The sequence below is a fragment of the Grampus griseus genome (assembly GCF_964374135.1).
Source record: "Grampus griseus genome assembly, chromosome: 18".
Taxonomy (NCBI): Eukaryota; Metazoa; Chordata; class Mammalia; order Artiodactyla; family Delphinidae; genus Grampus; species Grampus griseus.
Genome location: NC_139012.1, coordinates 2,294,501 through 2,316,439, shown reverse-complemented (window position 1 = coordinate 2,316,439; position 21,939 = coordinate 2,294,501). Strand labels below are relative to the sequence as shown.

The following is a 21,939-nucleotide window of genomic DNA, read 5'->3' as shown; positions in this document are numbered from 1 at the left end:
ATTAGGGTTCACTCTGTGCTGTGCAGTCCGTGGGTTTGGACATGACACGTATCCGTCATCACAGTGTCACACAGGATGGTTTCACTGCCCTAAAAATTCTCTGTGCTCTGCCTGTTCATCCCGCCCTCTCCCCTAGTCCCTGGCAACCATTGATCTTTTTACTGTTGCCATAGTTTTACTTTTTCCGGGATGTCACATTGTTGGAATCATACGGTGCGTAGCCTTTTCAGATTGGCTTCTTTCACTTAGTAACATGAAGTCTCCTCCATGCCTTTTCGTGGCTCATCTTCTTTTATTGCTGAATGATCTTCCATCTTCTGAACCAACCACAGTCTATTTGTTCATTCGCCTACTGAAGGTCATCTTGATTACTTCCAGCTTTGGGCAATTATGAATAAAGCTGCTATAAACATTTGTATTCAGGTTTTTGCGTGGACACGTTTTCAACTCATTTGGGTAAAGCGAATTTACCCAAGAAGCAAGATTTTTGGACCTCATGATAAGAGGATGTTTAGTTTTATAAGTAAGTCTCTTCCACGGTGTGGACCAGTGTGTATTCCCATCAGCAGCAGATGAGAGTTCCTGTTGCTCCACGTCCTTGCCAGCATTGGGTGCTGTCAGTGTTGGATTTGTGTCATTCTTTTTTTTTTTTTTTTGATGTGGACCATTTTTAAAGTCTTTATTGAATTTGTTACAATATTGCTTCTGTTTTATGTTTTGGTTTTTTGGCCGCGGGGCATGTGGGCTCTTAGCTCCCCAACCAGGGATTAAACCCACACCCCTTGGACTGGAAGGTGAAGCGTTAACTGCTGGACTGCCAAGGAAGTCCAGATTTGTGTCATTCTAATGGGTGTGCAGCAGTATCTCACTGTTCTTTTAATTTGCATTTCCCTGATGACATATGATGTGGAGCATCTTTTCATATGTTTAGTGGCCTTGCCATCTGTATATCTTCTTTGGTAAGGAGACTGTTCAGGTCTTTTGCCCATTTTTCCATTGGGCTGTTTTCTTATTGTTGAGTTTTAGTAGTTCTTTGTATGTTTTGGATAAAAGTCCGTGATTGGATGTGTGTTTTGCAAATGCAGTACTTTCGTCCAGTCTGTGTCTTACCTTTTATTCTCTTAAAGGACTTTGGCTTTTACTCTGAGTGAAATGGGGGGCTTTTGAGGGTTTTGAGCAGAGGAGTGATGTGACAGGCAAATTATAAATGTGCAGGAGATGTTCCAGCTATAGTAGTCTGGAAGAAATAGAATTCCTGAGTATGCATTGGCCGCCTTATCTTTAACTAATGAAGCTCAGTTTTTCTAAGTGATCGTTTGAAAACGTAGTTTTGAACTACATACTGCTCCACACCTTACAGCTACGGCCCTATTTCAGCGGGTACTCTGCGGGTACTTAAGAGCTCGGGAGATAATGAGCTTCTTATCACCTTTTTATTACTCACACTTAATATGAAGTCTCGACTGGCTTCTTTCTCGCAAGAGGCTTTTACAGCACGAGTGCTCCGAGCTGTGGTCGCCTGCTTCCCCTGCCGTTCCCTCTGGGGAGGGTCTTCGCTGCTAGTTATAGAGAGGCACACTTGCCACTGAGCGTCCTCCGCTTTTTCCTCTCCCCTTATTCACGTTCCTTCCTCTGGTGAAGGCTCCCTTTTCGCTTCCCAGCCTCTCTCCAAAGTCAGCCAGCCCTCTCTGCGCGCCTTCAAGCCTCCCACATACTAACGTGTGGGTGAAAACAGAACTTTCTCCGAGGTGGTCAGTGTCCCGTCTTCTGGCCCAGAGGCGTTAACTTGCCTTCAATGCAGCTTCTTGGGCTGTTTAGAAATGAAAGACGGGTTCTTTCACCGGGAGGGTTGGTCAGGCACGAGGCAGGGCGCTGCTCCGAAGTTCCCACTGCTGCCCCTGGCTTCACTGCGTGGGAAAGGGCGGAGCATGCACAGCGAGGTAAACCAATGGGGTGGCAGGCCACACAGGCCCCGCACAGACATCTGAGGACACAGGTTTCATCGGTGCAATCCCAGCAGTGGCTGCGGGGACAGGAGTTGACATTCTCCCTTGAGGCATCTCGGTCAAAGGTAGGGGGTTGGGTTGTCCGTGAGGCAAAGAGCAGACCCGTGAGACCTGCGGCCACCAGTGCCTCATGCTCCTGGGGGGCGGGGCTCCTCTCCTGGGGGTATTCTCGCCCCTACCTGCTGCACTGACACTGCAGAGGTACATGGCACCCTCCCATCGGAGACCACGAGCCTCTCTACAGGCTTTTCCACCAATGGACACAGGCAAAGACATCGGTAGCCATTCTGAAATGTGCCCAGTAGGAGAGGAGATGGATGTCAAAGGACCAGAAACACTGCAGAAATTGAGCTTAAGAAGAAAGTAAGCAGTGGCTCAGATTTACAAAACACATGTTTCCGTTGGGTTGAAAGCATGAGAATGAGAGGAAAAAAGGGATGATTATTCCATATGAACAGGTGAAACTTCAGTTAAGAAAAATCTCTGATTACAAGGCCCAATCTGAGTTGTCTTAGGAATTCGTACTCCTGTTTCCCTGTTTCAAGATCCTTCCGAGGTGTAAGAAATGGCGTCTGCTTAAGGAAGGCACAAGACATTAATGACGGCCTGGCCCGTGCACCTCTGCGTCCCAGGTGTCTGGATCACAGCCACCACAGGGCATGTGCTGTTTTCAAGACTGCTCTCATTTGACGATTACTACACACCTACCTGTTTTGATCTAACATTACCGGGAGAGCAAAACACAAATGCGGTGGAGAAATTTAACCTAGGTAGTCTGGTGAAAGCTTATGCCCACATTTTAAAAAGTCCATTTTTGGCATTGGTATCAATTTGGGACTGTCGCCACCATCTCTGAAGGACTTAAAATGTGCTTTTGCAGCTTGTGGGAACCGAGCCTCAGGGGACAGCCGAGCTAATTTAAGCCACGCAGTCTTGCTGGTCCGCCTGCCCCTGACATCCCCCATGTCTGGGATGGCTGAACTCAGTGCATTCCTATTTCCGATCACCCTTTATGGCTTGCCTAGCTCCACACTAATGGATGACATCTTTATTTTCCCCCAGATGACCATAGCATCCATACAGGAGCTGGGCTTTGGGATATAATGAAGAAGGGAAGCCAGAGGAAAATGCACTTTATTGAAGTGTCTGAAGTGTCTTCCAGGAAACTACTTGTAACCCAGGCCGCGCACTTCGCGAGCGAATTTACTCTCTGGTGTTTCGCCGCCAAGCCCTTGAGCTCCCTGCTGGGCGCGCCACTGTTTTCCATGGATTTGCAGGAGGCGCCCCGTAGCCTCCAAGTGGGCTCTGCAGACCTCTGCCTTTACTCCCCTGAAACCCTCTGGCTGCAGAGTGAGCGGAGAGCTATGGACAAGTGTGGTCCCTGATCAGGAGACGGCTGCACTCTAGTTAGAATAAAGCCATGGCTACCAGGTCATTACATTCAGTGCTAATTATTAGGTGGTGAATTTAGGATTTTAAGCATAGTGTTGCATATTGGCATGGCGTGGTGGAGATCTGCCTCACGAGGACCCCAACACACTGACAGCTGGGCTCTCCAAAGAGGACTGTTTTCTAATGGGGAGGCACCTTGACCTGTGAGAACATTGGAATGGAGTGTTCTTTTTAAAAATGTATTTATTTAATAATACTTTCATGTGGTACAAAATTCAAAGGGTACCAAAAAGTACAGAGTGCAAAGCAAGTTTCCCTTCTCCCCCTCTGTCCTCCAAGCCCCGGGTCCTCTCCCTGGAGGCAGCCCCTGTTATCCAGCATGTGCTTCCAGAGACAGGGCATGCATCTCTTTTATTATTTTTAAGATTTATTTTATTATATTTTTATTTTTGGGTGCGTTGGGTCTTTGTTGCTGCACGCGGGCTTTCTCTAGTTGCGGCGAGTGGGGCTACTCTTCGTTGTGGCGTGCGGGCTTCTCATTGTGGTGGCTTCTCCTGTTACAGAGCATGGGCTCTAGGCATGCGGGCTTCAGTAGTTGTGGCGCACTGGCTTAGTTGCTCCGCGGCATGTGGGATATTCCCGGACCAGGAATCGAACCTGTGTCCCCTGCATTGGCAGGCGGATTCTTAACCACTGCGCCACCAGGGAAGTCCCAGGCCATGCATTTCTGAACACCCAGGCACATCTTCTTCTTGCTTTTTCTTTAAACACTAAGGCAGCATGTCCTGCATACTGTTCCCCATGTTCCTTGTCCCACACCTACTGTAACCAGGAGGTTGTGACATACAGTATATAAAGCTGACTCTTTTTAAATGCTGTGTGGTAGGCTGGTGGTCTGTTCTGTGGCAGGACTGTAATTGACCTAATCCTTTCCCTAAATTGTTTCTCATCTTTTGCTGTGACACTGTTTTCTATTTTTAACCGTACCACCAGGAAGCTCACTGGGTTAGGGTCCCAGCAGGAAACAGACGGCATGCTAAACAGAAATGGTTGAAGAGAGTTTAACAAAGAGACTATTTACAAAATGAGGGCAGGGATAAGGACATGGAGGCACCCTGGGAAGTCACCAGTTCAGGCCACCACTTCTGGGAACTAGGCTCCTGAGCAGCTGAGTGTTTCCCAGCTGTTACAAGCTGCAGCGGTTTTCTGTACTCTCCATCTTAAGTGTTGCAGTAACACTGAACCTATGTTAATTCTTTGCTTGCTAGAACTGCCTATTCTTCTTCCTCAAGCAGTTTTGGAAACTAAAACTCTAAACTCCTTCAGACGTGGAGAGAAGGCAGCTCCTCTAGTTGGCACTTTATTTGGACTGAGGGTAGAGCTGGCTGTCCCCGGCGTGGAGTGGGTGGTAGAAAGGAGTTGAGAAGGTGGGAGCTGGGCAGCTGCGGAGGTCTCTGAAGTCTGGCCTTAACATTGCCTTGTGATTTAGTTTGTAGCAAATTCTCAGAGTGTCAGACACACCCCTTGCCAAATATTGAGTACAAAAGCCGTATTTCAAAGGAAAATCACAATGGTTTGGGGGCTGTCTATGGCTCTGCCTGATTAGAGGTTTTGGCGGGAAAGCCTGGAGTTTATTATCGTGGCGAGTTTGGGAGAGGATTTCTGGAAAGCACATGGGGCAGCTGTTGGTCATCTGAGGCCAGAGCTCCTCTCTGAACACATCTGGAGATGCACTGAGCGGAGCCCGCCTTCAGGTTCTGAAGGCTCTGGTGACTGTAAATAAAGCTGCTGTAAACATTCTTGAACACAGCTTTTTGTGGCCATATGTTTTCATCCCTCTTGGGTAAACACCTAGGGGAGGAATTGCTGGGGCTTAGGTATGTTTAACTTTGCAAGGAACTGCCGGTTTCCCAAGCGCACCACCTGACACTCCCACCGGTCACGCGTGGGAGCTCCAGTTGCTTCCCATCCTTGCCAACGCTTGATACTGTCAGCCTTTTCCATCTCACTGCTCTGGTGGGTGGGTAGTGTTATCTGTGCTTTTAATTTGCATTTCCCTGATGACTAATGATGCTCAACACTTTTTCATGTGCTCACTTACCATTCATACAGCTTCTTCAGCAAAATATGGTGGGAGGGGGAGCTTTTAAATATCTCCTTTTGTATCATCATCGCTCCAATGCATTTTTTTCCATTGCAGCTTCACCCATGATCTCAGTTGCCCTGATTATTCACCACCCTTGAAAACATGATGGACTTTTCAAGTGTCACACCCTTGATAATGCAGTCCCATCTGCCTCTTCACCCTTTCGTCCCCAACTCGGTTGTCACTGTTTGGGGTGGCTAAGCCTCTGGCCTGCCCTGTCTGTGCCTCCAGGGTCCTGAGCATACACCTGTGTGGCTGCACTTGCCACACTGTGAGCAGTTCTTCCTCACCGAGGGCAGGGGCTGTGCCCCCCTCTTCTTTGCAGTCACAGTGCTCATCACATGACCTGGCAGGAGTCTAGGTCCAATATTGTCGGACCAATTTATTATGCATCTGATCCTCCCAACAGCCCTGTTGACAAACGCTGAACGTGTCAGCCTTAAACTGGAGATAGAGGTGTAGACGTAGAGGGGTCAAGTGGCTTGTTTGCGGTCAGTATGTGTGTTACAGTTAGGAACTACTTACTATAAAGTTTTGACTCGTTTACATTACAGTTCTCCAAACAGGTATGTTGCTTTAGGTAAAGTTCAGGATAGTTTTAAGGGAATCCATTTCCATTTCTAGGTCCTCAGCTTGCATCCATGCTCAACTAAAACCAAGGAGCCAGAGCAGCTGTCTCTGAGCAAGGGGAGCATCACACTGGTCCGACTGTCCCACCTCCCCTTTCACAATGGCCTTCTCCCACTTCACCCTTTGTTGTCTTCCCGAGGTGCACGCTGCCAGGTGGAAGGCCTCCCAGCTGTCACAAAGGGTGCCGGTGCTGGGAGGGGAGTGACTCTGATGACTGCATGTTGCAGCTCAGGGTTGTACTTCTTAGCTTTCACAGAAATTGAAGGAGACCCCAATCAAGCTGTTGGCTGATGATTTTAAGTTTTTATTTATGACAGATTATATCTGGACTTTGGCTATGTAACTCAGAAGGCTTCAAAGAGGCATTCTAACAAAACTCCTTTCCATTTCCATGTGCTTATTTTTATGAACAAGGTTTCTCAGTTTTTGCATTAAAAAAACCCCAAGATAGGAATAGAATTGGCGCTGGTCCGTATCTCTTTCCAGCAGTAAGTGACGATTATCCATGGGTTAATGAACTAATTAAAAAAAAACCCTATACATCTCATGAAGATATATATTTCCAAATAAAATTTGCATTTTATATTTAATAATTTTTATCAAGAACTGTAACATGTTTCCATCATTTGGGAACTCACAATAGCTGTACTGACTCAATTCAGAAGAGAAATCATAACAATTAGATCCTTATGGATCAATACTTTTAAACGTAGAGTTGATTTCATTATTTGTGGTAGTTACATTCTACAAGGGCACCATGACCACTGAATTAGCAACTACTGAACCACTGTTCATGGAGAAATACAGGGTTAGTTTCCTTTGAACCTCTGGTCACAACATCTGGTCAACCAATCAATACATAATCTTGTTTTTAGGTGTATTTCTGTTTAAAGATAGCTTATTTAACATATATATATATTTACAAATAATTACATGCAGTATATCTTTATAATAAAACACCATCTCAATTACAGCATTATGTAATGTAGTCTACCATAGTGTGACTATTCTAATTTAGCTCTTCCATTCAGTCACATACACAGTACACATGTTCACCGCTCACATACACACACAAATACACACTGTATATTGGACACTACAGCATAATGTAAGAAAGCAAGCCCCCCCCCAAAAAAAAAGCATTAACCAAAGATCAAACATTTAAAATTTATGGAAACCACCTTACTGTTGATGGAGCCATGGGACACGTGATGGGGCAGTGCACGGTGGGGTTAAACCTGGTGACCTCGGCTTGCTGTACGGGAACGGAGGGAGACTCAGGAAGGAAGATGTCAGGGAGGGTGGCCTGTGAGACCTGGCAGCTCTGCCTCAGGAGTCTGGCTTTCCCAGTTTGGTGATGGTGTCAGCAACTTGCCCTCCCAATCTGGCTTGAAAAACTGCTTCAGCCTCACCCGCTTGGCTTTTTGCCTCAAATCTTTAAGCGTTTCGGCATAAGGGATGAACGCGGTGGAGGTGAGGCGCTTAAACGTGAGGCTGCGTTCGGGCACAGGGTCACACTTTTCCATGTCATTGAAAATTTTTTCCAAGGCAGAATTCCATTCTGCTATTTTGGCTGCTGTGAGAGGGACGATTCTTGGAGTCTCAGGCTGACTATCACCATCCTCATCATCACTAACTCCATCGCCTTGTTTTGCCATCTCGTCCAGGTCTTTGTTGGTGGGTTCTACTGCCACTTCTGCCAAAATTTCCTCCACATCGCCTTCCTTCATGTCACTGAAACCTTCTCCACTTATCTGTTGTGCAATATGCATTATGTTTTTGACACTGCTCGTTATATTTTCTGTAACACCTTCAAAACCTTCAAAATTTTTCACACAGTCTGGCCAAACATTTCCCCAACAATTGTTGATAGTAGCCTGCTTGACGCTGTCCCAGGCTGTGCTGATATAATCAATAACATTGCGTATGGTGACTGACTTCCAGTAGTCCATCATGGTGGTCTCCTCATTGGCGTTGAGAGCCTCAAAAGCCTTGCTATAAAGCTCCCTGGCGTAGTGTGCCTTGAAAGCTTTTATCACGCCCTGATTGAGGGGTTGGATAAGAGATGCTGTGTTTGGGGGCATGAAGAGAACTTCTATGTTGGGGTGGGCATTTTCGAGTTCTTCACGGCAATGAACTGGGGCATTATCCAAAATTAATAAAACCCTGAAAGCAAGGTTTTTACCATGGAGATAACGTTCAGCTTCTGGGATGAAGCAGTTGTGGAACCAATCCCAGAATATTTTGGACGCCATCCATGCTTTTTTGTTCCATCTCCAGTGGACTGGCATACAGTTCAAGTTTTTCCCTCTAAGTGATTGTGGGTTTTGTGCTCTGTGTACCATGAGGGGTTTGCACTTAAAGTCACCCTTGGCGTTTGCACATAATAGCAAGGTTGCACAGTCTTTGAATGATTTAAAGCCAGGAGTTTTGGAGGCCATTTGCATTACATAGGTTCGTTTGCCAACATTCTTGTAAAATAAGCCAGTTTCATCAGCGTTGAAAACCTGCTCTTCCATATAACCCTTTTCATGTATAATGCTTAGCAGGTATTTTTTAAATTCTTCTGCAGCCTCCTGATCTGTAGAACCTACCTTGCCTGCAAGTTTAACATTTTTCATGTGGTATCGCCTTTTGAATCGTGCAAGCCAACCTGCACTAGCTGAGAAGGGTTTAACATTTTCTTGACCCTGGGTAACATGACCGTAAATTTCTTTGGCTTTCAGCCTCACAACAACACTGTCCACTACACTCTTTTTATTGCTTGTCATCTCATGAATCCACAAATTTAGTTGCTTTTCCATCTGTTCCATAGCTCCATCACGCACTACAGAAGTTACTTTAGCACTTTCCGGAGCGGCTTCACGTACAGACCTGCGAATATCCTCTTCCTTTTTCTGGATGTACCGTATTGTTGACTCATTAACATTGAATTCTCGGCCAACAGCACTATAACTCAGGCCTGAGTGAAGCTTATCTAACACACGTATTTTCTCTGTAAGGCACATTACAACCTTCTTGCGCTTAGGAATGCCAGACACTGCTTTAGCACTACGTTTGGGGGCCATTTAAAACAGTGAAATCACCAAGAAAAAGCAAAAAAAAAAAAGTGAAAAATGTGGCACCAGTGGAGTGAAAAGGACATTTGCTTACATTATGAGCTACAAGAAGATGGCAGAGCATGGCCTTGTTCAAATTCAGCTGGGAATGTGTGCATAAGGCAATTCAAATATTTTGCTGCTTTGCACACGTCTATAAATGAGAAAGTGCCGCAAATACAGATTTTGGGGTTACACATAAATATTATCGAGTAGGCAAATTTGCAAATATAGAATCCGTGAATGAGGATTGATTGTATTTGTATGCAAAAACAGTGTGAGGGAGGAGTAAAATGGACTAGAAGGCAGCTTTGCTGTTCCACTCTCTCAAGTTCCACTGAAAAAAACAAATCTGTTCAGTATTTGGAGGGAAATATGCTGGCACTCCTAAGAATTTTTAAACTGTAGAGAAAAAAAAGTGTCATTTCCTCCCTCTTGGCACTGCTCAACACCCTGGTTTTCTTTTGTAGTTTTAGAAGACCTGACCACTTTGAAATGAAACTGTATTCCTGAGAGAGGCCTAATGGAATGTCGTGATTTCCCCCTAGAGGACAGAAGGACAAAATGTCTTGAACGTCCCCAAATGCTAGAATTCTGTACGATACTTTAGTGTAAAAAGTCTTCACATGCTGTTCAGAACAACAACAAAAAGCTCTTCTGAGATCTCAGGCTTCTCCCTTGATAGTTCTGTGTAACCGGTGCCGTTCCTGGTTTCCTTTGTTTCTTGCCCTGGGAAGCTGTAACTGCTTACACGTGTGGCCGTGGCCTTTACAGCTCTGCCTCGGACCAAGCACCAGACAGTCTGCAGGAGCCCTCGCTGCTCTTCACCTGTGATGGAGGCTGCATTCGCCACAATCTCTCCCCAGCTGACTTTTCGCTGACGAGGGACCAGCTATTTTGGCTAATCATTGATGAAGCACACGGTCTATATGTAGTAAAAGAAAACACTGCACTCTAATCCCAGCCGGCATAATTTACGTCGCTAATTGTTTTAAGTCATCGTATTAGAATTCCAGCTCCACTCTCCCCGAGCCGGGGGCAGGGAAGAACTGAGAAAACAACAGGTTCTCAACAGTCCCTTCGTGGTTGCTTCAAGCGGAGGAGGCCAAGCTTTCCCGGGTCCCTCCGGGCGGGGCGGGCTGCGCCCCCTAGGCCGCGTCGGAAGGCGAGCGCCGGGTGCGGGGATGGGGAATCCGCGCGTGAGCCGGGCCACGTGGGCCGCGTCCGAGGGCGAGCTCCAAGTGCGGGGAGGAGAAGTCCGCGCGTGGGCCGGCCCAGGTAGGCCGCGTCGGAAGGCCAGCGCCAGCTGCCGAGAGAAGAGACCGCGCCCTCACGGCGGGGGACCGGAAGAGGTTGCGGGCGGGGCCTGCCGGGGCGCGGTCTGAAGACGTCACTTCCGGCGCCGCTCCACTTCCTGGTGAGGGAAGGGGCTGAGATTGGTGCATCCCGGAGGAAGGAAAAAGGGTGAGGAGAGGCGGCGGCCGAGCGGGCGGGCGCCGGGGGCGGCCGGGCTAGCTCCGGGCCGCCGGGGCAGCCCGCCCTGGTCGCTCGCGCGGCCGGCACGCCCGCCGGGGCCGCGTCGCGTTCCCCTCAGGGCGCGTTCGCGGCCTGCCCGCGGCGCTCAGCGCCTGTTCTCTGTGTTGCAGGTCTACCCGGAGCCCCGGAGCGAGGGCGAGTGCCTGAGCAACATCCGCGAGTTCCTGCGAGGCTGCGGGGCGTCCCTGCGCCTGGAGGTGAGTGGCGGGGCCGGCGGGGCGCTGGGGCGCGAGGCGGGCGGGCGTGGTAACGGCCCGCAGCGGCGGCGCCCGGGGCTCGGCTCGCGGGTTCCCCAGGGGCGACTGCGGGCTCAGGGCAGGGAGGAGCCCCACATTTTGCCCGCTGCGATGGGGACAGGTGGTTACAGTAGCTCGTGGTGCAGGTGACAACACGTTTTCGACAGCCGTTTGTTGGGCAGGGGCGCTTTCTGACTCCTTGGTACTTGCCTTAGCTTTAACTCTGCCCTAGGGATTCTCGGGGGACGCGTATCCAGGTCTGGGTCAGCCGTCAGAACCCTAAGCAGGTGATCAGGCGGAGCCGGGAGAAAGAAAATGGGCCCCCAGTCCTCCAAGTGTCACTCCCTTTAGGTGGTTCTTACTCTGACAGTTGATGTTTAGGTTAGGGACATGTTAATCTATGTCTTGGGGCGTGGGTGTCATTTCCATGTTGCTTAGAATTTTGTCACTGTGCTAAATACAGTCTTTCAGTAGCAGCTCTCTGGAAATTTCTTTCTTTTTTTTTTTTTTTTTTTTTGCGGTACGCGCGGGCCTCTCACTGTCGTGGCCTCTCCCGTTGCGGAGCACAGGCTCCGGACGCGCAGGCTCAGCGGCCTGTGGGATCTTCCCGGACCGGGGCACGAACCCGTGTCCCCTGCATCGGCAGGTGGACTCTCAACCACTGCGCCACCAGGGAAGCCCTGGAAATTTCTTTTTCATCTTATGTTACCACGTGTGGTTTTTCTTAATCCTGGGATAGGACTTTAGATCAGAAATGTAGCTGCTTTTTTATTTGGAAATTACAGACTAATGTGGTTATAGTCAGTTGGGGGTTTAAATCTTGCCTTTTCTACCTGCGGCTTTACCACTCTCTGCCTTTGTTTCCTTATCTGAGTACTGAGATGAATTATACCAGGCTTCTAGGTAACAGTATATGAAAGCATCTGCAACAGAACCATTGTATCCTAAAAGAACCGTCTCTTAGGTTTCTTGGGAAATAAATGTAGAAGTCATCAGATCTGTGAGGAAGGCTATATGGAACGCTTATCTCTTGGTTGAAGTTTGATAAGAGTAAATTACTGTCTTTATGAATATGATTGGAAACACTAAGTTGGTAGCATTTGATGTCTGTGAGGAAATCATGTACAGATAAGTGAAAATGCTCAGAGGAGAGTCCACAGTGGAGATGGTGGCTGTTTAGGCGTGGGAGAGACATTGTTTCAGAAAGGTCTTTTCCTCTGCTGGATGGGCTTTGTCGTTTTATCATTGAGTTTCCCTGTTAGGCTGTGATAATAAATGCTTGTAGCAGTTTTTGTTTTTTTTGACCTTTGTTGAGGAATTTTATTATCCCCTTCAAACTATTGAGTTTAGTTTCTCATTAGACTAAATTTGAAACTCACTTTGCAAGAAGGTATTGTTTTAAAGAATGTTGAACGTAAAAAAAACCAAAACACCTCATCCTTAGTTTTCCAAAGGTTGCTGTTGAAATTTTATATAGCTACTATTTTTGTTAAATTGAGTTTATTTAAAGATGTTCTAGAAGAGACTTTGTTCACTAACACATCCTAAGTATCTAGAGCAGTGCTTGGCGTATAGTAGGCCTTCAGTTAATACTTGTGATTGCCTGATGACCTGGCAGTTGTAGTTGGTAGGAAAGGTTTCCTTTTATATAAAGAAGTCAAGTATGGCTTACTTTGTGGTATTTAAATATCTCTTCCAGTAAATTTACAACAGAGGCAAGTTTAGTTAACATTCTTTCAAGCTCAGTTATAAGTTAAACTTTAAAACTTTCAATTACAGAAGAGGTAACAATTTAAAAAAGCACATCAGGGCTTCCCTGGTGGTGCAGTGGTTGAGGGTCCGCCTGCCGATGCAGGGGACACGGGTTCGTGCCCCGGTCCGGGAAGATCCCACATGCCGCAGAGCGGCTGGGCCCGTGAGCCATGGCCGCTGAGCCTGCGCGTCTGGAGCCTGTGCTCCGCGACGGGAGAGGCCACAGCAGTGAGAGGCCCGCGTACCGCAAAAAAAAAAAAAAAAAAAAAAAAAAAAAAAAAAAAAAAAAAGCACATCAGAAGGCTCATACATTTGTTAGTCACTCTGTACGGTATGGACTCAACTTGGGCTTCCAGACTTGTAATCTGTGATGTGAAGGGACAGGCTTGTTCACTGAAAGACAGCCTCACACATGGAACGCAGTGTGGCGGGTGGCTTCCCAGTGTTTTTAAAGAAAAATACATGGAAAGGGAGTGAGGAGGGAAGGACTTGGCTCTTTTGAAACACTTTGTAGCTCTACACACTTCATTTTCACAAAATGCTGGAAGACAAGAGACTGACAGGAAAGCTTTTGAAATTACAAACATGAAACTCAAGATTGATAGCTTGAATTCTAGATTAGCTTTTGTTCTATATAAGTGTCAAGGTAGGTTTTTCCAGGGGTTAGTTTAGACTGCATTGTGTTTGTAACAGACTGCCTGTCTTTGGTATATGTATTTTCTTGTCTACCACCATTATAAACTGTCTTAAGGGGCAGGGGACACGGGTTCAAGCCCTGGTCTGGGAAGACCCCACATGCCACGGAGCAGCTAAGCCTGTGCGCCACAACTACTGAGCCTGTGCTCTAGAGTCTGTGCTCCGCAACAAGAGAAGCCACGGCAATGAGAAACCCATGCACTGGAAGAGTAACCCCCACTTGCCGCAACTAGAGAAAGCCCGCGCACAGCAACAAAGACCCAATGCAGCCGAAAATAAATAAATAAATTTATTAAAAAAAAACTGTCTTCAGATTTCTTAAAGGAAGAGAGGAACTGAACGTCATAATTACTTTATCAGTTATTTTAACACATACACACCTTAACTCGCTGTGGAAAATCAAGTATTATTCCCCTAATGAGTTCTGATTATGAAAGGAGTTTTAATTTTAAAGGAGTATTGTACGATTTGCATTTATTGTTAAACTTTGAGAAGCAATTTAAGTTTTAAGTTGGAAAACATTTTTAAATTTGGAAAATTTAAAAAAACTTAAAAATTGGAAAACTGTTTTTAGGAAAACAGCGCATATATCTTGGATGATCTTTTCATCTTTCATATAATGTTTGCTTCCTAGCAAGCATCTTGTTTGACTTTTTTGTTTCCTTAAATAGTATGGAATTTGATAAGAATTTAGGTTTTTTCTCATGTTCCTAATGGTGTAATAAGGATGTAAGATGACCCTGTTTAGAACTATTATGTCTTTTTTTTTTTTTTTAACTATTATGTCTTGATAAATAAAGTTGGAACTTTTCTAGAAAGTTAAGTTTACTGATACAAGGAGCCAGGCACCGTGATTGTCTCCAGCTTGGGAATATTGTGTTTGGAAACCCTCGTTTGCCTAGCACGTGTAGCAAGGACAGAACTTGTCCTGGACGTGCAGGCAACGTCGTGTGTGAGAGAGAAGGTTGCTCATGCTGACCAGGTCCTGTCTTTGTGTAGTTTTCCAGAGTTTCCATCTGACCCCTGATATCAGTTCTCAATAGCACGCTGTTTTTGGTTATTTGTAACACTTTCTAAAGGACTTCCACGTGTTGTCTTAGTTTGCTCCTTCGTCTTTTGAGTTATTACAGTCCTTGTTTTACAGGAAGGAGACACAGCCTGACTCGTCAGTTCTCACTATTAACTGCCTGAACGTTAGCCACAGGGCTGCTGTTGGGCTTTTTAAGCAATACTGATGTGTGGACCCATCTCCAGAGGTTCAGCAGGTCCTGGGGAGTGGGGGTGGATGTGAGAGTCTCCATGCTGGCAGTAAGCAGAAAGGCCAGCCGGGGCTGTGCAACCCGCTGAGGGGACTGGGGGTGCGGAGCTGGGGCACGGAGCTGGTGTTTGGCCCTGAGTGAGGGGCTTTTCCACTGCTGCAGGCAGCCCTGCTTCTTGGACCCTTCCTGGAGAAGCAGGTGGTGTCCGGTTTGGGATGCAGCATTACTCACTTTATACTAATCTGTGTGGTTAGGTAAATCGTCAGCAGTTGCAAACTAATGTATGTCTGTAATGACCACAGGTAAGCCGGAACAGGCAGATCTATGTAAGGGAAATAATGCCGTAGTCGTTTATTAGTGCTTAAAACTGTGAAAGAAAACTGTTCCCTTGACCGTGAGACTGTCGAGGAGGAAACGCTCCGACTTTCGCTCTATGAGACTGTTTTGGTGGCGCTTTGGTGTTTGTTTTGCAGGGTGAGTGGTGGACTTGTTCACATCACAGATGTGAGTCTTTGCTGGCTCGGATGCCGTCTTATTTTTTACCTGTTTTTAACAACGTTATATCTGTTCGCTGAGTTATTACTTTCTTAGGCCTCTCCACCTGTATCACCATCAGTGGCAGTTGGCCACTTCACAGAGTAACTTTTCACCGAAAACCCAGTTTGTCTCACTTCCCGGGAATTGTGCACATGGTGCTGAGCAGCTGCGAGCAGGTCGTGCTGGGGCGGGCGCTGAACAGTCAGCTGGGCGTGCTCTCCCACTGCGATTTGGGCCTTCAGTAAAAGCGCCCTGTGTACTTGCAGGGCCTTGCTCACCTCCTGGTGGTTGCCCATGAATATCAGCTTTCTGCTTCGCAGGGCCGGTAAGCACATTGGCCTGAAGCCCGCTGGGTTTCTGTCCCACTCTGCCTCTTGCCAGCTCTACCACCTGGATAAGGGGCATCACCACGATGCAGGCCCTTCATATTTGTTGTAGGATTAAGTGAATTAGCATAAATGAATTAGCATATAGCACTTAGAACAGTGCCTCACGTGTTTTTGGTGCTAAATAGACAGTGGCTGTTACTGGTATGTTTTCTTGTAGTTTGAACGACGTTGGTATGTATTTTTGAAAAACTTTACCCCATAATCCATATTCAGTTATACAGACTTCAGGAAATGGAGAAATGTAAGAAGAAAATAATTATATAATGATGCCATCTAGAGATAACCAATATGAAAATTAGTGTATATTTTTCAGTCTTTCCCCCGCTTTGCACATACGTAAATATGCTTTTAAAATATCCATGACATCATAGTATAAATGTTTTATAATGTGCTTTAGCTTAACGTAGTGGCTGTTCTCTTGTGTTCAATATCTGTCGAGTTATCTTTAATGGCTTCTCCGTAGTTCGTGGTGCTAATCCCCACTTTTGGATGTAGAGGTTGTTTCTGAGTTTTCATTGTGGTAGACAGTGATCTGTGTGATGGCCATTTCTGTACAGAATCCTGCATCTTTGATTATCTCTGAAGGAGAAATTCCCTGGTAGGGCAGTGCATAGGTCAAAGGTAGGGGCTTTTAAACATTTAAAGCACTATTGCCCAATTGTCTCCAGAGACATTTTTATCCTTCTGCCTTGCCCGTAGCAGTGTGTGAGAGCACGCCTTTGCAGTCAGTCCTGTGACTGCCTGTATCAGTTGCTTCTCTTGCCCTCGGGAAAATGGAAGCCCCTTGGGGTAAACATTTTGGCTTTTCTTTCTTCTATCGTCTGCAGTGCCCGCATTTCTGCGTAAATGGTAAACAAAAGCAGATATGACGCAGTCAAGGTTTCCTCCATTGGACTCGCAAAGGAGGATGTGAAAGGAAAGCTGCTAGCCTAGGAAATCAAAGTTGAAAACTGTAGACGTTGGCAGAGCTCCTTCCAGCTTTCTGACAAGTAACCTCTGGCTGTTTCGGGGTCGCTCTGTAAAGGGGGAACTCTGGCTGGAAGCACGGCTTGAGACTGTGTGCAGAGGTGCCGATTTCCCTCTGTGTGAGTGATGAAGTTTTCATTTTCTGTCTTTAAAGTCGGGAGAGAAGGGAAAGGTATTAGGCGGGCTCTCCAGTGTTGTAATCAGCTAGGCTGATGGGCTGATGAGTTAGGGAAAGAACTTATCTTTCTAAAACGTTCGTCTTCTTTGTGTATTTCCGACAGACAGATTCTTTTGTTAAACTTCTTTGTCCTCGTGCTCAATTCTCTTCTAGATTTTTAACAAGGTTATGATTGAGATTTTCTCCAAAAGAATATTTAAAAATACTGTTGGAATAACTAAGCCATGCTCATCTGAAAACTTGAAACTTGTTGATGTAGGCTTCAGGATTAATTGAAACAAAGACAAAGGTATATAGTCCTTTCCCTGGGAATGAGATGCCCCACCCAGGTGTTACCTTCGACCTAGATTCAGGTAAAGTTGTTTGCTACAACTTTGTACTGAAGGTGTGTTTGAGGTCACACAGCAGTCTGTCATCTTAGCTGGTCACCTGTGCTCCTGACTCCATGGTGAGCTGGAAGTGGTAGGTAATGATGTAGTATTTATTGACCGACTCAATTCTTGAAGTCAGTTTATTCATGTTTTTGCCAGAACTTGCCGTTTAAAGAAGTTGAGACACAGTAAGTAATTAAAAAGTCATTTAGGAGATGAATAACTATTCTCTGAATATCTTGTAGGTACTTATAAGCAGAGAATGTCAAATTCTACTCTGATATTATGATTCTATTTAATTTTTCCTGGCAGACAGTGTCTGCGTTCACCCTCTGTGTTCCATTGTAGAGCCTGGCCAGCTGTCCTGTGGGCGAGTGGTTAGTCCCTTCTGCATCCAGGCTGCTTTCCACTGTGGAGAACTAGACTTCCCTTCAGGTCTTCGGGTGTCTCATTGTCTAGATCAGCACCACCCAATAGAAATATAATGTGAGCCACATTTGTTTTTTTAAAACTTCCTGGAAACTACGTTAAAAAAAAGTGAAAAGAAACATGAAGTTATTTTTAATAATACGTTGTCTTTAACCCAGTGTACCTATAATGTTCTTGTTTCAACGTGTAGTTAACATTAAAATATTATTGACGTTACTTTGTCTTTTCACATTAAGTCTTTAAAATCTGGTGTGTGTTTCTCACACTCACAGCACCTCTCACTCTGAATCAGCTACACTGGAAGCGCTCAGCAGCTCACAAGGCAGGCGGCCCCACGTTGGACCGCGCGAGTCTAGGTCACTGGAGAGGCTGGGGGTGGGCAGTCAGCTTGGAATTAAATGGGGTTAGCATTTGTCAGGTACAAAGTAGGTGCCTAGGCGTTTCATATGTGCTGTATCGTCTAATCCTCCCAGATGTCCTGCGGAGGAGGTGGTGCTTTCCCCATTTTGCAGCCGAGGAGGTGGAGACTTGAGGTGGTGAGGAGGTCTCGGGTCACAGCCCAGTGGGTGCGAACCAGCGTTTGCATTCTGCCGGGCACGGTGTGCCCGGGCTGGACTAGGTGAACTGAGGATCGCAGGGCAGTCCTCTTAGCCTGACTCCTAGCGGGGGTTCTCAGGGGAGCTTGGTTGTTGGCAGGGCTGGCCTCGTGGGCATGCCACCGAGTCGTCTCGCGGAGCCCCGTGCTGGGTTTAATGCTCTGCTGTCCCCCTCTGACGAGCTCTGCAGTTTCAGTTTGCGCTGGGCTTCCCCTGGTGGCGGTGCTCTTAGAGGAGCCCGAGAGGTGGCGAGAATGAGTGGCGGCCCCTGAGTGCCCACTGCATCCTGGGCCCTGCCCCGTAGACGCGGGTCAGCTCGCTCAGTCTTCAAGCAGCTCTCTCAGGTTGGATCGTTCTGCCCGCGCTGTGACTAGGAAACCAAGGCGCTGGCTTGGTTTAGGGTGCCTGCCTACGTCCGCAGCTAGTGAAGGTGGAGCAGCCCACCGTCCTGCTCATCAGAGGCCTCCTGAACAGTGACACCCCTTAAGAAGCTTCCCGAAGAGGTTCAGGAACAGAGCAAGGTGGAATTAAGGGTGAAATGGGAAAAGTGGAGGTGGCTCGGATATTTTAAGCTCCTGTCACTTGTCGTATCGATGAGGCTAAAGCCCCAGGCTGGTCCCAGGCAGGCTGGGTGAGCCCAGTGAGCTGTGTCCCTGACCCGGGCTGGAGGAGACGGAGGAGCGAGGCTGAGATGGGACGCGGCAGCTCGGCCCGCGTCCGTCCCCGCCGCGAGGGCACCTCCTCGTCTCGTGCACTGAGGTTCAGTGCAGCTTCCAAGGCAGCCGCCATTCCTCCCGCCTGTCAGTAGTAATGACAGGAAGCAGCACACGGACCTGGGGCTGCTTTTCCAAAGGGTCCTTTTGAGGACTGTTGACCACTGTTGGGTGGTGGAGGGTGGGAGGCAGGAGAACTGTGGAGTGAAAGCGGAGGACGGCTCTCTTGGAGGAATTGGAATCATGTCTCTTCACTTTGTGTCTGACTCTTCGGAGCCTCCAGGAAGGGGCTCGGCTAGAGGCTGGGTGTTGGGCTGGGCACGTGTCCGTGTCCTGCAAAGCCAGGGTTGCAGTCTTCAGTGAAGCTTCTCCCTCCTCATCCAGCCCACTGGCCTGGGAACCTCGAGGGCACTGTGAATACACAAGGGTCCCAGTGCTGGCACGCATAGGCACTCAGGTCAGATCTGTGTTGAATGCCTGAGACCAAGGATGAACAAGATGGACGGGACAGCAGTAAGGTTTAGTCCGTTAACGTTCACTTTATCCATGTGAACGATTGTGCCTCTACCCTTTTAGCTCATGTTGCAGGGTTCTGATGTGTCGTTCAGACGCTCTTCATGGGAATGGACTGTCCCTTGCAGGAAGTATGGTCTCAGCCGTGGCCAGCTGCCGAGGAGGTGCCAGCATACAGGACAGGTGCGTTCAGGACGCTCTGTAGGGCTTTGAAGGTAGACACCCTGCTGGTCTCCGCTCTTGGGTCAGACCTCAGTTTGGATGTCCATGAATTGGGTTTGTATGAGGGCAGATCCCCAGAAGATGTCTGGAAACGTTCGGGGCAGATAAGGACCCGTAGCCCCTTTGGGACTCAGTTTCTTCTTCTGTAAAATGCGACTTTGAAGAGGATAATCTGTAGACCTTGGAATGGGTCTGTGTGATCATCTGGGAGGCAGAAGATGAGACACCGCGACATCTTTACTTCAGTTTATTGTGTTGATAATGGTTAGCTTGTCGCTTTCGAGGGGCATTTATTAGTAAAATTCTAGTTGTTGCGTCTTTCCACAGCTGCTCGTTTTGTCAGAGCTCCCTCTTGGAGCTCCTTCACGCAAGGTGCTCATTTAAGACGGAGGCTACCTGGCTAATGCCCAGCCTGTGCCAAAGATGGTGCTTTAAAATGAGGTCGTGCTTAGCTGAGCAGTAGCTGCAGCATCGAGGCATGCCAGCGGGTCTGTTAGCTTCACCTTGTGACCTGAATTGAGCCTGAAGGCAGCTTCGGATCCTGTGGAGTCCTGTGTCGGTTACTCTGAGTCATTTGGAAGAGTATCTGGAGCAGCTCTTGTGTATCCCAGGGAGTGATATCCGGCTGCCAGTGCGGTTCCGGTTCTGAGGCTAGGAGCCCACCGCCCACTTCACTAAGCCGAGAGGGGAGAATTGATCCCGGAAGTGCTTTCTTTAGTACTGCAGGGTAGCAGATGCATCTCCTGACTTGTTTAAAACAAAAACAAAAAAACTTACATTTTTCTAAGATCGATAAGAGTACTTTCATTCCATTCACTATTGTTTGCATTGTTGCACTAAGTCTCCTATCAACTGGAATGAGAAAGGTGCCTCAGTTTCTGCCAAAGGGAGAACTGCGTTGAGAGTCTAGATCTCTTACAGAAGTTTTGGTTTCAGTGGGTTTATAGCTGCTCTGCGGTAAAATTGATCTCAGTTCTTGCATCTTATTTGTGAGACAGCTGGTGTCGTGTGTTGGTTTTCTGTAGCTGCCTAACAAATGACCCCAAATGTAGTGGCAGAAACACTGCCATTTCCTGCCTCTCAGCTCTGCAGTGAGGCCGGCGGTCCGGTGAGCTCGGCTGGGCTCTGTGCTCGGGGTCTCACAGGCCCTGGACGGGGTGTCAGCTGGGTGGGCTCTTGGTGGGAGCCTCGGGGGGGACATTTGTTTCCATGTGCCGAGGTGGCGCACAGGGCTGCGTTCTTGGTCCCCACCGTGTCCTCTGGCCGCACCGTGGAAGGCCGTGGGAGGGCCTGGAGCAGGGCGGGCAGCTGTGTGTTGGAGAAGCCCACGTGCCGCTCTGCCGTGTGCCCTTGTCCCTCTACACGCTCTTTCTCCTGTTGCAAACTGGTCACGGCCCAGTGGCCTTTGGGAAGCGACTCAGGTAGAGCAGCTGCTGTTGGACGCTGCGTTCTGCCTGCACATGGGGAGAGTCCTGAGCTGGTGCGACCGCCTGTTTCTCTGGCCGTAGGAAATTCTAGTCACTTGGGGTCCTGCCTTTTGACCTCATTCCCCTCTTTTACTTCCTATTTCCCACCTTTTTTAAGTCTAGTAAAACAGACTTCTTTGAATATCTTTTAGCTGTCACTTTTCTATTGACATTTTCATTTTAAAACAAATCAAGAAAATCCCCATTGGTCTCTCAGGAAGGGGACCCCTTTTCCTGACAGGCATTTCCCCGTTGGTCTCGCAGGAAGGCGCAGCCCCTTCCCCCCGTTGCCCTAAAGCAGTTTGTGTCCCTGAGGAGTTCCCTTAAGTCCTGGGAACCAGCGAGCGGAGAGATTCCCAGTGAATAATTACAGAGCAAAACAAATCTCGAGGCCTTTCAGACCATGTTTAGATGTGAAGATCTGCATTTTGTATGTTTTAAAAAATGAACTTCCTAGCCAGAATATGCATTTCTGACCTAATTTGTCCCAAATTTTGGACCCAATTTATTTGGTGTGTAGTGGGTATTTTCCCTGGTAGTTTAGAGAAAGTGCCTGGTCCTTGAGCTGAGAAGGGAAGGGCCTCACTCCCTCCGACCGTTAGTACCTTCCACCATGCTCTGGGGTTAATGACGTGCGTGCACGTGCTCTTCAGGAAGACTAATAGGTAGATCGTGGTGCCCGCTTGGGCTGTAGACTGTGGAGCTTTTAAGGTAGTGATTCCAGCATCCCCTTGGAGAGTATCTGATTTAATTAGTTCGTGTTTAAAGCTGACCTGGCAGGCCCTTTAAATGACGGTTTGGTGACATC

General features: G+C 47.5%; 1 protein-coding gene across 1 annotated transcript in view; it reads left to right on the top strand.

Moving 5' to 3' along the window:
- ARHGEF7 (Rho guanine nucleotide exchange factor 7) overlaps nucleotides 1–21,939 on the top strand; it is a gene marked incomplete at its 5' end in the record, with an annotated part of 126,809 nt that overhangs the window by 17,046 nt on the left and 87,824 nt on the right. The window contains one exon of the mRNA XM_082675796.1: nucleotides 10,919–11,005. Coding sequence (XP_082531922.1) covers nucleotides 10,919–11,005 — 87 coding nt within the window. The remainder of the gene's footprint in view (nucleotides 1–10,918; nucleotides 11,006–21,939) is intronic.